The sequence below is a fragment of the Somniosus microcephalus genome, chromosome 7, assembly GCF_052327205.1.
Source record: "Somniosus microcephalus isolate GS21.2 chromosome 7, FLI_Smic_1.0, whole genome shotgun sequence".
In the NCBI taxonomy this organism is placed as follows: Eukaryota; Metazoa; Chordata; class Chondrichthyes; order Squaliformes; family Somniosidae; genus Somniosus; species Somniosus microcephalus.
The window spans coordinates 63,608,104-63,624,306 of NC_140993.1; the positions used below are offsets into that span (position 1 = coordinate 63,608,104).

General features: G+C 45.4%; 1 protein-coding gene across 1 annotated transcript in view; it reads left to right on the forward strand.

Annotated features, from left to right (window-relative positions):
* The window catches only part of slc22a13b (solute carrier family 22 member 13b), an 83,461-nt gene extending 67,258 nt beyond the window's left edge, over nucleotides 1-16,203 (forward strand). The window contains exons 7-10 of the mRNA XM_085992511.1: nucleotides 5,758-5,969; nucleotides 8,848-8,956; nucleotides 10,314-10,502; nucleotides 12,096-16,203. Of these exons, the coding sequence (XP_085848637.1) occupies nucleotides 5,758-5,969; nucleotides 8,848-8,956; nucleotides 10,314-10,502; nucleotides 12,096-12,183 (598 nt within the window). The 3' untranslated portion in view covers nucleotides 12,184-16,203. The remainder of the gene's footprint in view (nucleotides 1-5,757; nucleotides 5,970-8,847; nucleotides 8,957-10,313; nucleotides 10,503-12,095) is intronic.

Genomic DNA, 16,203 nt, shown 5'->3' on the forward strand with positions numbered 1-16,203 from the left:
TGGAGAAGTTCTGTCTGTATCGTCTTTGGCACGATGATCCTCGATCCAGCAAGGAGAATACCATCTTCTATTGCGATGTTGTCTCTAATCATCCAGTATTGACGAATTGTCGCCTATACCTGCTGGATTCTCTCCGGCCACCCCTGTATCACTTGTTGTGTGAGTAGTTGCAATTCCTCATCTTTGCTAGTCTCATCTCTGATTTGACTGAGCTTTGTAGGGGTAACACTCACTAGGTGGTGGATTTTTACTGTTAGACCCTCCACCTCGTGTTTCTCATATGGTGACAATCGAGACAACGCATCTGCTAGCACCATTTCCTTTCCTGGCTTATATTTAAGCGTGAAGTCGTAGCTTTGGAGCCTTAGAAGTAGCCTTTGCAGTCTTGTAGGTGCTTTGCACAGATTCTTCTTGTAGATCTGTTCTAGTGGACGATGGTCACTCTCTATTGTAAACTGCCTTCCATACAGGTATGTATGGAATTTCTCGCATCCGTACACTACTGCTAATAGTTCTCTTTCTATGTTGGCGTATCTCGTCTCGGCTGACGCCAAGGCCTTTGATGCGAAAGCTATTGGCTTTCCTTCCTGCACAAGAGCTGCTCCTAGTCCTCTGGTAGAAGCATCTACTTGTAGAGTGACTGGTTTTCTTCTGTCATAATATGACAGACTTGTTTCTTTACACAACAATTCTTTAAGTTGTTTGAAATTCCTTTCATGTGATTCAGACCACTGGTATTCGGCATCTTCTTTCATTAGCTCTCTGAGATTTGTTGTATGTTCTGACATGTTTGGGATGAAAGAACTCATGTATTGGACCAAGCCGAGGTAACACCTCAGCTCTTTCTTATCTTTGCGTGGTTTCATTTCAGCAATCGCCGCAATCTTCTCAGGATTTGGCTTGACTCCCTCTGGTGTGTAAATCATACCGAAGAATTGGCATTCCTTGACTTTAACTATGCACTTATCAGCATTTAACTTGATGCCAGCCTTCCTGGTACGCTCCATGGCCTCATGTAGGTGCATATCATGGTCTCTTTCATCTGCTCCATAGATCTGAATATCATCAGCTATTCCTATAGCTCCTCCACAGCCTCTGTATGTCTCGTCTACTTTCTGTTGAAAGATATCTTGACTGACCTTTAACCCGAATGGTAGCCGCAGGAATTTGTAACGCCCAAATGGTGTGTTGAATGTTGTCAGTGTTGTTGATTCTTCATTCAACTTCACGTTCCAATATCCATTTCTGGCATCGAGTTTTGAGAAAACCTTGGCTCCTGCCAGTGATGGCGTAATCTCCTCTAGCATTGGGGTGGGATAGTGGCCCCTCTTTATCACCTGGTTTAGATCTTTGGGGTCCAAACATATTCTGAGACGCCCGTTTGGCTTTTCTTGTACCACAATTGAGTTTACCCAGTCTGTGGGTTCAGTGACCTTTACGATCACTCCCTTTTCTTCCATCTCCTTTAGCTCTCTTTCAAGCTTTGTCTTCAGCTCGATGGGTACTTTTCGTGGAGCATGGATAACGGGCTTTACCTCTGGATCGATGGTGATGTGGTATTGGAAATCTCCGAAACATCCCACTGTATCATCGAAACATTCCGGATACATGTCTATCAAGTCTTTTTTACTCTTGATTTGTGGGCGATTCTCCAGCGGGGTGTTGCTGTCTATCCTCAGTGACGTTTCCGTCAGCTCGTGATTCACTGAGATCAATCTCAACTTCTCGCAGCTGTTTAATCCCAGGATCACTGGCCCCTCAGTGTCGGTGACATCGAACATGCAGTTGATGTTGTTTCTTTCATGTGTCCCTTTGACAAAGGTTGTTCGAGTTGTTTAATCTCACTACCCCTGTATGCTGTCAGCGTGACATTACTTGCCTTTAAACAACCCTTTTTCGGGTAGCCATCTTCTCAAGTTTTCGGGAAAGATCTGCTGGTACATTCTCAATGGGAGAATGTTGCTCTGAGCCCCAATGTCCAGTTTCAACTTTAAGTTGATGGTTGTGGGCTGACCTTTGACCCTCTTTCAATTTGAATGATGGTGTGCAATTCTCTCTTTGGAGTGTTTTCCACTCTGGACATCTCGTGAAGCTGTACCTTTATGGTTTCGATGTTTAGTGTATTGTCATGACCATAATCATCATCATCCTGTTCATCCATGGCATGGATATTGTGTTTCTTTCTCTGGTTCTGCTGTCCGCCTTTGTTTTTGATGTATGTTCCTTCTTTCTTCGTTCTACACCTCTTTCCCCAGCGGTTTAGTTTGCCACATGCATTGCAGCTTGTTCCATATGCTGGACATTTCCTCCTGTCTGTATAATCGTGCGGTCTTCCACAGTTTCTGCACATGTTTCTCCCGTTGTCATGTGCATGTCTTTGTGTGTTGTACTTTTCTCTCACTGTACCCACTGTATGCCAGAAATACAGAAATGCACAACAGAAAGAGGAGATGATACCTAGTGAAATACCGTCAAGACCATGGCACAATGTTGGGGCAGATCTCCATGTGCAATCAAGAATGGTATCTCATAGTGACAGATTACTATTCCAAGTTTCCTTTTCCTCTTCAGTCAAACTCCAGCTATTATACAAATCTAGGCCTTTTTCTCCTGTCCACAACAGAATGTAACTAACCTTTTCTTCGTTGGCAGTACCCTTCAGGAAGCTTTTGAATGTAAGGTCACATTTCTGTTTGAACTTGCGGAATGCCTCTACTATATCATCGGCTTCCCAGTTCATGAGGGGTTGCATTTGCGCAGTCAGTGCAGTGGCAGCCGCCTTCACGCTCAATCACCACAGACACCGGCACTCACGATCAGCTCATATATTCACTTTTCGTCTTATTCGTAGTTCGTATGGCACAAGTTGTACTCACTTATACCGCTGCCACCATGTTGTGTCTCCTTGTGTTCTTATTACTATGTAATACAGACACTTTTAACTCATTTAGTTTACGACTTTCACTCAGTTGTATTCTTGCTTTTATGATGTTGCTGCCGCATGGTGCGGAGTGATACAAGATGTCCGACCTTGCACTGCGCACTGCCTTTCACAGTGTGCCACATAGCAATATAAATACACTAACCAAAGTAGTTCCATATAACGATGTAACAAGTAGTTCCATTTAACGATGTAATAATATAATGATATAACAAGAGTTATCCCCGGTGTCCTGGCCAATATGTATCCCTCAACCAACACAACAAAAGACCGATTATCTGGTCATTATTATATTGCTGCTTGTGGGACCTTGCTGTGCGTAAATTGGCTGCCGCGTTTCCCACATTACAACAGTGAGTCCACTTCATTGGCTGTAAAGCGTTTTGAGACATCCGGTGGTTGTGAAAGGTGCTATATAAATGCAAGTCTTTCTTTCTTTTAACAGACACACATGCCTTCCAGCAAGAGTTATTGGATTCCACTCTGTAACCCAGAGCTCACTGAGGCTAACTGTGGCATACGTTCCTGTCCTGCCTGAGATCAACTAAAACTAATATCCCTCTCTAAGAAGAGCTTAAAATTCACCAAAAGCAGATGATAGGGCAACTTTACACAAATATGGCTCTTCACCCACCAATGGTGCACATCAGGAATGAGGGCACACCGTCCCGATGATCTCCCACCCATAGGGGTCAATTTTCTGGCCGCCGTCGGGCGGCTTTTCATGCGGCCGGGGGCCGAAAATCGGCGAAAAAGCGGGTCGGGCCCCCCCGCCTGATTCCCTGCCCCGTCCGACTTTCGGACCGCCGTTTCCCCGCGATCCGCTTCAGTCCCGGCCACCGCTGGCGGGACTGGTCGTCGGCACACTAATTACCAATTGTCAGCTTGTTGAGGTAGTTATTCCGGGGCCGTTGCAACTTTGGGGCTTTCCCCACATCAAACCCGCCTGCGGGGAACCCCGCTGCCGAGACCTGGCGTGAAGCTTGCCGGCTTGCTTGCTGTCAGCTGCAGGTCAATCGGAGAAGCTGCGATTTAAAGGGACAGCACTTGTATGTTGAAGGACCTTGTTGTTGCAGGTTTGGGGCTACTTCCTCAGGGCTTAGGCACAGCTGTGGAAGATTGGAGCCTCACACACTTCTCCAATGCAATCTCCTGGGAAGCCCCTCTCGCCACCCTCACTCAGCGCTTCCTCGGCGGAGGCATCTACGAGAAGCATGGGACGCCTTTTTTTCCTTCCCTTCTTGCCATTAGAGGATCTTCAGCAGCAGAGGCGGCAGCCGCAGAACCAGGAACAGCAGGATGAGCACCAGGAGCACCAGGCTGCTGCTGACTCACCTGAAGCTGCACAGGCCAGAAGGGTCCAGCGCTTGGAAGTGGCTTGAGAGCACCTTGCTGCGCTTTAGGGGGCCATGGGGACACGTATCTGCACTGGCAGTCCTACTCAGAAGGACTTCCATGAAGGTCTGGTTTCTCTGTTCAATAGATGGCCAACGCTCCTCAAGAGGTGTCATTCTCTTATGAGCACTCACCATGTTTTCCGTACCCTGGCGAGTTATCTCCTCCATGGAGGTTGCCAACCTTTCCATGGTGATGCATTCATGCGCCAATGACTGCACAAATGCTCTGCTCACGGTCGCTATGGACTCCTCCATTCACTCCACACTCGCAGCGACCCTGGAGACAAAACCTGCCAGAGACTCCTGCATCTGTGCATGGAGATCCATCACCTCTTCTCTTGCGGATGGACCCAGAGGCGGAGGGTCGACATGCAGCGCAGCTGAGCTGAGCTGGCAGAGTCCTGCGCCCTCCGACGAGGACTCTCCACTGCTGTCCCTGTCTCCAGAATCTGCTGAGGCTCACTTGTGAGCTGTGAAACACCAGGTGACAACACTACTCAATGTCTCGAAGGTCCCCCCGAGGTGTGAGTGTCTGCGCTGGTGCTGGGTGCGCTTACTTCTGCTTAAGCTGTGCCCTCAGAGGTTGGAGCTTCCTCTGAGGAGTCTGGCTGCACAGCTTCTTCCTCCTCCACAGTGAGGATGGGGGCTCTGGATGGTACTGTGGGGGAGTAAAGGAAGGAGTTAGAGATGTAATGCCAAGGTTCTTCTGGTGACTCACAGCGAGTTGGCATCTGCTGACACCTGCATCCATGCAGCATTGGTCTCAGTGGGAGGCCTCTTCCTCCCTGACCTAGGGAAGAGGACCTCCCTGTGGGCCCTAATCCCATCCAATAATGCCTGCAGTGAAGCCTCGTCGAATTTGGAGGCAGCTCGGGGTCTGGCACTGGCCACAGCTGCTGCAGGCTCCTCTGCCAACCTGTATGGTTCGTTTGGAAGCCTTCAGAGGATGCAGTGCTTGCTGTGGACCTTGAAAGCACCACGAATGATGACATCATACTGTGGGGCTTTCTGACTCGAATTGGACAATTAGCAAGGCTTCCTACATGCTGGGAATTAATTGGCCACTTGAGGGAAAATTGCGTGGAGCTGGCTGACACTTTTTATGTGTGTCAGAAACCCCACATTCGGGGAAACCCGACCATTTCCCACACAAGCCGAAAATCGGGCCATAATATATGTAATGTGATTTAGTTAACTGGCCCCTATAATTTAGCAGAGATAGCTTTTGTGCTGTTCAGTTGAATAAATTGTGGTAAACTGGTATTTTTGTTTAACAATAATCAAAGCCAGTTGGGACTTGATCAAGCTTTGCTTATGCCAGTGATTTGCATATAATTTGACATCACTGAAAGTGACGGATGTGATACTGAATGATTACATTTCTCAACTCATTCCCTTATTTCTTCCCTGGCACCACAGGTTTGCAAACAACTTTGTGTATTACGGATTGAACTTTAGTGTCGGAAGCCTTGGCACAAACATTTACTTAACATACTTCATCTTTGGACTGGTGGAGGTCCTGCGTGGCTCCTGTATCTGGCTACTGGAGATGTTCGGTCGGAAAAAATGCCAGGGAGTTTTCCTGTTGCTTAGCGGAGTCTCATGCTTCCTTATATTGGTTTTTCCAGAAGGTAGGAATGGAACAAATGGGTGGTGGAGCAGGTAAGGTACTGTCATAGTAACCTTGGGTGCCCATTTCAAATTGGTGTTCTTAGAATCATAGAATCTTACAGCACTGAAGTAGGCCATTTGGCCCATCAAGCCTGTAACGGCTCTTTGAAAGAGCTATCCAATTAGTCCCACTCCCCCGCTCTTTCCCTATAGCCCTACAAATCTTTCCTTTTCAAGTATTTATCCAATTCCCTTTTGATACCTGGGAGTGAGTTACAGGCTTGAATCTAATCGAGGGGTTTGGATAGTCTATATAGAATAATGGATACCTGGGAGTGAGTTACAGGCTGGAATCTAATCGAGGGGCTCGGATGGTGTCTATATAGAATAATGGATACCTGGGAGTGAGTTACAGACTGGAATCTAATTGAGGGGTTCGGATAGTCTATATAGAATAATGGACACCTGGGAGTGAGTACAGGCTGGAATCGAATTGAGGAGTTCAGATAGTCTATATAGAATAATGGATACCTGGGAGTGAGTACAGGCTGGAATCTAATCGAAGGGTTCAGATGGTGTCTATATAGAATGATGGATACCTGGGAGTGAGGTGTGAGGCAATGAGGAACATTAATTGAAATGATCTCTAATGCATTTACAATTAAATCTCGCATTCTTAATCCATTTCCTCGCTCATAAAGCAACTTACATATGAATGAATACTTGATTTTCCATTCAAAAGACCTGCGTAAAGGTCAAAGACTATAAGTCACTGTGCTACTCAGAGAGGACAATTTGGGGGAGAAATTGGGTGAGTAGCGCCACCTGTTAGCGCCTAAAGAGGCAGTCAGTGGCTGTAGCGCCACTGGCTGCGTCTCCGGTGATATTCAGTAGGGGCGCTAATGGTGGCATTAGGCATTTGCGCTGCGCCGCCACCGATGACGTCATCAGTGTGCGCAGCGCCCCATTTGTGCCCCGTTCGCGATATTTGGTAGCGAACGCCGCAGTTGCGCCGCTCGCTACCCGCGCCCGGTTCACGGGGCCTTACTGTGCCGGCAGCGGCGCAAGTTAAGGTGGAGGTGCGGGGTGGCCGCTTTTTCGGCGGCCGCCTGCCAGCACCTCCGTCCCCGGCCTCCTAACCCCCCCCCCCGCGGCATTGCTGGCTGTTTCCCGAGAGCCCGGCACTTCTCCTTGGTGCCGGGCTCATTTGCCAGCACTCGCGATCGGGGATCGCGCTGTTGCAGGCACCTCCCCCTTAACAGTGGGAGGAAGGCCTGCAGTACCGCAGCATGCCGTGTCGCAGCATGTGGCGCTGCAGCACGTTGCGCTGCGATAATCCGTTTCAGCGCCCTAAGAGGGACGCGGAGCGCCTCGAGCCTTGCCCCGTCTCCCTCGAGGGGCACTGAAACTGAATTTCTGGTGATCGGTATCACTCCGATCGCTGCGCTAAATCCTGCGCTCCGCCGACTTTTGCGCCACTTTGGCGCCCCAACCCAATTTCTAGGCCTTTGTGTTTAATGAACATTGAGTATTCCATGCACTGCCATTGCTGCACACAGACGGGAGTGAGACTAGGTATCTGAGAGATGCCTGTGGGAGATCAGGAGTCTGAGAGAAGGGAGTAGGAGATTAGGAGCCAGTGTAAAGGGAACAACAATGGGAGAGAGCGGAATAGTGGAACTATAGTGGTGAGTACTTGACAAACACATTTCCCAGGGTGAGCAAGGGTATCATCCACCAAATTTACCCTCACATAAGGCAATCCCCTTCATTTTCAATCCACTGCTCCTCACCAGCGAGTGATTTAAATTTTATGGGGGAGAAATTCGTATTGCCCCATTTGGGGCGCAATTATCGGCCGAGCGCAAAGTTTAGCGCCTGGTGCAAATTATCGCCTCCGACTGCAAACTTGGCTTCTATCGCCCCTGGAGGTGATTGGCGTGCTAAATCAGGCGCTACACACCTCTCTTAAGGCGCTAACGCCGAGGAGCGAGGCGCTAACTCAGAGCGCTGGTGAAGCTCATGTGATGTCAGTCAGCAATGGAACACAGACACATGGGTGCCGGCCAGTTCTTAAAGGGGAGGGTCGATCTTGCTCTCCATCCACACCCTGATCATTGCAGCCTTGAATCTCAGCCTGGAGACACCTGTACATCAAATCTGCTGGAAATAACAATGGAGAGACCCAGGGAAAGAGCTCAGAGTGCAGCTCCCATAGTCTCTTCTAAATTGATACAAGAAAGGGCAAATCAAAATGAACCTGCAAAGTGCTGCTCAGTACCCAAAACTCCTTCACACAGCATTGAATCTCTCCAGAAGTCTCTCTCTCTCTCAGAATGCGTGGTGCAAAAATGTCACCGACAAAAAAAGGCAGGAAGCGGTCGACTTTAATTAGCGCTCCCCCAGTCCCTTCCCAACTGCAAAACGTTCTCCTCAACCTGTCGTTACTAATGGCAGGTGGAAAGGCAAGGGGGCGCCGCTCAATATCTGGTGCGGGGCACTACCAGCGCGTTGCACGCTTGACTGACGTCAGGATCTGCGTGTGCAGGAGATCATGGCGGTTGTGTTTAGCGCCGCTGCAAAATGTCTGGTCAATTTTGCGAGCGCCGCAAAAATCGCCGCGCCCGGGCGCTAGTTGCTTTGCACCCCATTAGCGCCTTAGGGCACTAACGGGAGGCGCAAAGCAACTGAATTTGTCCCCCTATATTTTTATACATGAATGTACAAGGAGTAGGTTTCTGACTTTGTACCTCCTGCAGGGAGCCTCACCCACCATGAGCATACATCAGACATCTGGGCACATGCTGAGCACAACATTTTGGCCAGGAAGTGCTGTCTCCCAAAGGTGCACAAAGTCAAAAAATGTCCCCTTGATGGTATCTGTTCTTTGTGTTCCAGGTATGCCTGTGGCAGTCACGGTGCTTGCCGTCATTGCGAAATTGACAATCTCGTGCTCCTTCTCCACTTCTTACGTTTATTCTGTTGAATTATTCCCTACTGTGATCAGGTATGATAGATTATAAAAGGCACCATGCAATGAGCAAGTATGAAATCTGTCAATGCTGGTGGTTTTTTTTTGCTGGGGAGTGGAATACTTTATCCATTTTCTGTATCCGCAGTATGCATCATAGCGGGCGTGTTGGTATTAATGCCATTTGTCTGCTATATGCGGTGGACAGTAAAACTGGAATTTATAAACTTAAATAAAGAAGGAGATACATACACATAGATTTAATGGGTGAGTGTCCAAAATACATAAAGCAGCAGAACACAAATGAAATAAAAACAAATAAACCTGCTCATGTTGTTAAATATTATTTTCACAGTTTGAACTAATATAATATAGACATTTAATAAACTATTACATAGTATTGACAGCACAGAAACAGATCATTCAGCCCAACAGATCCATGCCAGTGTTTATGTTTCACACAAGCCTCCTCCCACCCTTCTGGCCTGATCAACATATCTTTCTATTTCTTTCTCCCTCCTGTGTTTATCTAGGTTCCCCTTAAATGCATCTATGATATTCTCCTCAACTACTTCTTGTATTAGCAAGTTCCACATTCTAACGACTCCCTGGGTAAAGAAGTTTCTCCTGAATTCCCTATTGGATATGTTAGTGACTATCTTATATTTATGGCCCTTAGTTCTGATCTCCCCCGCAAGTGGAAATATCTTCTTCATGTTTACCCTATCAAACTCTTTCATAATCTTAAAGACCTCTAAAAAGTCACCCCTCAATCTTCTGTTTCCTAGAGAAAAGAGCCCCAGTCTGTTCAATCTTTTCTGATAGGTATAACCTCTCAGTTCTGGTATCATTTTAGTAAAATTAACATATCTGTGACTTCAAGAAAAGCGTGGAATGAACCAATCCATTCATGTCAAACGGTCTGTTCTTTGCACTTAAGTGGGAGTGCGGCCAGTTATTCTGTACTGAGCCCCTTTTTATTGTGATTTCTGCGAACTGAGTAAATAGTTTCTTTCGATTCCTTTAATTCTCCATCCCTTCCCCAACTGGTATTGCCAATGAAATGTCAGTATGTGTTAGAGGATTTCAAATGACAAGGAAACCTATCTTCACAGTTCATTTGTTCCTTTAAACCATTAAACAGAACAGTAGTTAAAGAGTAAGTAATTAAGGTAATCACATTTTAACGAGGTGCGAAGAGCTTAACTGAACTACTCGAATTAGCCAGTGTGTTTAATACGTTGTAAGCAGCGCCTTTGTGATTGAGTCCTGTGGAAATGGAAAATGGTTATCGTTAATAGACGGCTGCCCGCCGTAAGTACGGACGGTATTCGTGGAGTGGACTGTAATGCTGGCAAGTTTCAAACTGTTTCATTTTGTGTTTGTGATGCAGGCAGAGTGCTCTTGGTTTGTTGTCCATGTCAGCTCGGACAGGTAGCATCATCGCCCCCATGATTGTGTTTTTGCAACAGGACTACCCGGCTCTCCCCTTGACCTTATTTGGAATCACACCCATAATCGCCAGTGCCCTGAGTGTCCTGCTGCCAGAAACTAGCAACAGAGAATTACCAGATCATACCAGGCAAGTTGGAAATGCTGAAGGATTAGTGCCTGTTAATTTAGTCATGCTTGGTATCAAACGTATGAGGTACCGTAGTCAGTTTTTTAGTAAATTTAAAAATAAATTTCATTCAAAAGCTTTTAAAATGTTCCCGTTAGTGGCTTTGCACCCGAAAGAATCAACTTAATTTTTAGAGCCACCTCGAAGGCACAACTAGCGGAAACTCGCCACGGTGATTAATTCATGCTGGGGCGCGGCCAGTTTTGTGGACGAGGCCAGCTTCTAGCACAATGGCCCGTATTTTCCGATCGCAGGCCTCCCGCAGGCAGAGACCTGCGATCTGGAAAAATCTACGCCCTTCCCTGAGGGCTCCCGGGATGCACACGCTTCCGCTCCTGGGCCTCTCCAAACTCCAAGTGTGCAGGGAGCATGTATCCCAGAGGCGCAGGTAGTTCGCAGCGTCCCTGGGATCACGTGGGCCATGGGGAGCTAATCAAAGAAGGGAATCTCCCTTCATACACTTGACAGGAAGATCTGTCAAATATATGAATGGCGATCACCCCAAAAACATAGTACTGTAAAACTTTAAATACATTTTTAAGAAATCACATTTTTAAAATGACTTGAAATTAAAATAAATTAAGTATTTTAAACAAAAATTTAATTTTTTGAAAAAAATAATTAAAGTTTTTCACAGGGCTAAAAATAAACTTACCTTTTTTAAAAGTATTTTTAAATGATAAATCAGTGAAATTTTTTAATAAACTTTTTGAACTCTTATCCTGGTAAAAGCAGGCTTTACGCCTGCTTTTAAGAGGCGTAAGAGTTGTAAGGGTTTTCTGTGGGCGGAGGGTCTCCAAAAAGCGGAACTATCCGCCCGCAGAGGCCCTTATCCAGGGCAGCCGGAGGATCTGTCAAGACCATTCTTGACAGAACGGAAATACCGGTTTTCAGTGCATGCGCTGTGCATGCCTGAAACCAGCATTTCCGATGTCCCTACGGGTGGGTACACTGCGCCAGCGTTTTTTGAACTACGCAAAAGATCGTGGAAACTGAATATGCACTGAACGTAATTTACACTTAAAATTCCACGATCTTTTGCGCTGGTTGTGCCGATTTCTTGCAAATTGCGATTGAAATAAAACCACACAACCAAGTGGAAACTCCAGTCCCAAGGTTTTATATTGCTCAGAAAGGTGAGGGGTGTCAGTGTTAGGTAAAGGAACACTTTCCATTCAGGGTAACCAGCATCTATCATTTCCAGTACAGATACAGCACAGTTATATGTACAGTAAAAGTCCCACCACTATGTCCCAAAAATGGGTCTTGGCACCAACATCAGAGCACCTCCTTTACTGTACCAGTGTGATATTTTTCTATTTCTCGCACCAGCCATCTTTTAGCTTCTAAGGCTGAGTTCTAGGTTAGGATGAGTCTTCTGCTGGAGACTCATGCCCCCAAGCTCATTGTGTATACAAGCTTCAAGGTCACCAGAGAAGATCTTCATCCCATCATTGTGGGTAGAATTCAAAACTCAGGTCAGAGCTCTTTTAATCTGTTGATGGCTGTAGTGTAAAGGTGCTTAAAGGCTTCACTTCTCTACTTCTCTCCTAGGGAAATGGATAGTAAGAATGGCCTACAAAATGGACATCCTCAGACTACCGCTGATAATAGAAACTTTACTGAGAGCACCCGAATGTAAAGCAAAAGATCATTCAAGGATGGCCTGAATTCTGAGCAACACTGGCAGTAAATTACTCAGAACTGTTGAGCTGTACTCTGCATTGTAACTTCTAACTTTTACCCATTTCCAACAAAGACATCAATATATTAACTGTGCCAAAAGAAAATATTGTGTTGCTAAGAAATTGGTTTTAAGGAAAAGATTGAATAATTTTGTATTAGTAATTTAAACACAGGAGGAGTCTTTAGGGGCAGGTAGAATGAATCATGGGAAATGTTCATTGTACGTGACTGAAAACGGCCAACGTGTTCTAATGTCAGTGATAGGGGTCCATTCAATGGGCTCAGCATCGCTAATCTCAGTAGAATATGTTTGCCTCACTGCTTCACCCAGTGGATGAAGATTGCATAGTCCCTCAGAGGAGACTTCAAAATAGGATTCTTGTCAGACTGAATGTGAAGGAAAAAGAAAATAAGGAAATGATTTAATAATCTCAGCCGTATCCAGGTTCTCGTTTAACACTTGGGGCAGTCCGTCACACTCCTTTAACACTCATACTATATCCCCTAATACTCATACTATCCCCCCTATCTCCTTTAACACTGCTGGTGTTCCTAGCTCTCACATAAAATGTGCAACTGCTTCATTAGGCTTACATAATGTGTGTTCATGAGTATTGTGTTGCAGCTCCGATTTTCTGCTTTTTGGCAAATGTCTGGCCCAGCATTTTGTTTGCCCTTTGACCTTGGCCAGTGACATTATCATGCGTGGACTACAGCTGCTAAAGTTACACACCCATTTATTTTAAACAGCCACCTCTTTATAAATATGGGGTTTACTTTCAAAGTGCCCCTGCTTGAAGTTAAAGAAGATCAACAAAGGAATGCCAGGGAAATCGACATGTACCAGCTCTTATGTCACCAACCATTTCTACAGGCAAATTTGCACACGCACATACAGTTGGGGTGAAATATTGTGATTCTTTAAATCCCTTCAGTTCAGATGAAATGTCCGTTTAATTCAGACTGACTTTAATTGCATTTCTTTATCAATGTATTTTATTTGTAGGTCATGGTGAAGGCTTTTGCTGTAGCAACCCATTGAGGCTGCTTTGTAATAAAATCCCACTGCCTTACAAATTTCAGGCCAAATTTCAGTGGAAAATGCAAACGTGACTTAAGATAAATGAACGATGATGAACACTCTGTATCCTTCCAATACAAGATGTCTGTGTTGCAATCTTGTGATTTGTTGCTCCTTTAATGTAGATAAAACTTTGAACCAAATTTCCTCCTTTATGTACGCTTTATCAAACTGGTCATTTTAAAATCCCAAACCAGAGTTTTATCAGTGAGTGCAGCATCAGGGAAAAGGAAAAGCACACATTGTACAGTTAGCTGCCGCAGTCCTTTAAATCACTGCAGCAGGGTCTGGAATCCTCCCTTCATGCATGGGAGCTCCCGAGGATCCCTACTATGCAACCGGGAACTGTAAATAACCGTCCAAATTGGTTAACAAATGTGTTAAAATAACTCCTGGAAGAATATGTGTGCTAATGCATTGTTTACAGAAAACTGCTGGAGGCAATTTCACACAAACTTTCCTAAGTTCTTCCCTCATGAAGATTACCCCCACTGCATCAGTGGGACAAATTCCTATTTACCACAGAACCCATCTTTAAGGCATTCCTAATTTTTTTTTCATTCATTCTCAGGATATGACCATTGTTAGCAAGGCTGGCATTTATTGCCTATCCCTGGTTGCCTTTGATAAGATGGTGGTGGGCCTTCTTCTTGAGTCTCTGCAGTTCATGCGGGAGCGGTAGCATAGTGGTAAAGTCACTGGGCTAGTAATCCAGTAGACCTGGATGTGAGTTCAAATCCCACCATGGCAGCTGGGGATTTTAAATTCAGTTAATTAAATAAATCTGGAATTAAAAAGCTAGTATCAGTCATGGTAACCATGAAACTATTGGATTGTTGTAAAAACCCATCTGGTTCACTAATGTCCTTCAGGGAAGGAAATCTGCCATCCTTACCTGGTCTGGCCTATATGTGACTCCAGACCCACAGCAATGTGACTTAACTGCCCTCTGAAATGGCCTAGCAAGTCACTCAGTTGTAACTAACCGCTACGAAACAAAATAATAAGAATAAAACCAGACAGACCACCCGGTTAAGAAGGCAAATGGTATGTTGGCCTTCATAGCGAGAGGATTTGAGTTCAGGAGCAAGGATGTCTTGCTACAGTTGTACAGGGCATTGGTGAGACCACACCTTGAGTATTGCGTGCAGTTTTGGTCACCTTATCTGAGGAAGGATGTTCTTGCCATGGAGGGAGTGCAGCGAAGATTTACCTGGGATGGCAGGAATGATGTATGAAGAGAGATTGGGTCGATTGGGCTTATACTCACTGGAGTTTAGAAGAATGAAAGGGGATCTCGTTGAAACTTATAAAATTCTAACAGGACTAGACAGACTAGATGCAGGAAGGATGTTCCCGATGGTCGGGGACTCCAGAACCAGGTGTAACAGTCTAAAGATAAGGGGTAAGCCATTTAGGACTGAGATGAGGAGGAATTTCTTCACCCAGAGGGTAGTGAACCTGTGGAATTCTCTACCACAGAAGGCAGTTGAGGCCAATTCATTAAATATATTCAAGAAGGAGTTAGATATATTTCTTAAGGCTAAAGGGATCAAGGGATATGGGGAGAAAGCAGGGACAGGGTACTGAATTTGGATGATCAGCCATGATCTCATTAAATGGCGGAGCAGGCTTGAGGGGCCAAATGATCTACTCCTGCTCCTGTCTTCTATGTTTCTATCACAGAAGCCAGTCTTCAGCCAATTTGATTCACTCCGCGTGATATCAAGAAACGGCTGAGTGCACTGGATACAGCAAATGCTAATGGCCCCGACAACATCCCGGCAACTATTGCCCTTGTCCTTCTAAGTTGATTATTTAGTGCTGAATTGTGGACAGTTTCATATTATGGGCCCGTGTCTGCTGAGAACTGGACTGAGACTGCCCAAACTCACTTCACATAAGGATTGCACACCTTTGGGATTTCCCAAAATGCTTCACAATGAGGGTCATTTTAGCTGAAGCCGCCGGTGGGAAACTGGCGTGATCAGATCGGCTTCCCATTTTACTCCACGCATGCTATTAAATTCCATTGAAGTCAATCAAAGTAAAATTTGATGGGGTGTAAAATGGATGGCTGATGTGAGTGTGTCATTTTCCCGCCAAGCGGGTTAGGTTAAAATTGCCCCCAATTAAATACTTTAGAAGTCAGTCTTGTTTTGTAGGCAAACACAGCAACCAAATTTCACAAACAGCAATGATATAGTATATTGGCCTCGGCACCAGGAGAACTTATCTGCTCTTCTTCAAATAGTACAATAGGATCTTTTACGTCCAATTTTGCAGGCAGATTGTGCTTTGGCTAACGTCTCATCTAAAAGATGGCATCTCTGCAATGCAGCACTCATTCAGTAATAGAGTGCCAGTTTATATTATGTGCTCAAATTTGGAACAGGACTTAAACCCACAACCTTTTAACTCAGAGGTGAGAGTGCTACCACTGAGCCATGGCTGACATTAATGCCACTCACTGCCAATGTATTAACGCCTAGTCCCACAAATTGTGAATGACACTGACTGAAAGAACTGAGTGGAAAAATAAGTTAGACAGTACATTGGTCCGACAAAAGCTGCTTCTGCAGCCTGAGCATGGCGGTTCTAATTTAGGTTCTCGCCTGAAATGTTAGCCTATCTCTCTCTCTGGTTAAGATGCTAGCTGACCTGCTGTGCCTTTCCATAGTTATCTGTGTTGCTTTTGTTAAGTTTGACCCTGGACTCACTTTGTGGGATACTAACGTACGAACATTTGACACGTTTGTCTGAAATTCCTCTCCGTTAACTTGGCAGCAATAGCCAGCAGTGCATAATTTAATGTTCTGTGTTTTTATGCAGTCAAGCCAATACCCTATGTTCCTGGAGAAAATGTAATGTATTTAAATGAATTCAAACAACAGA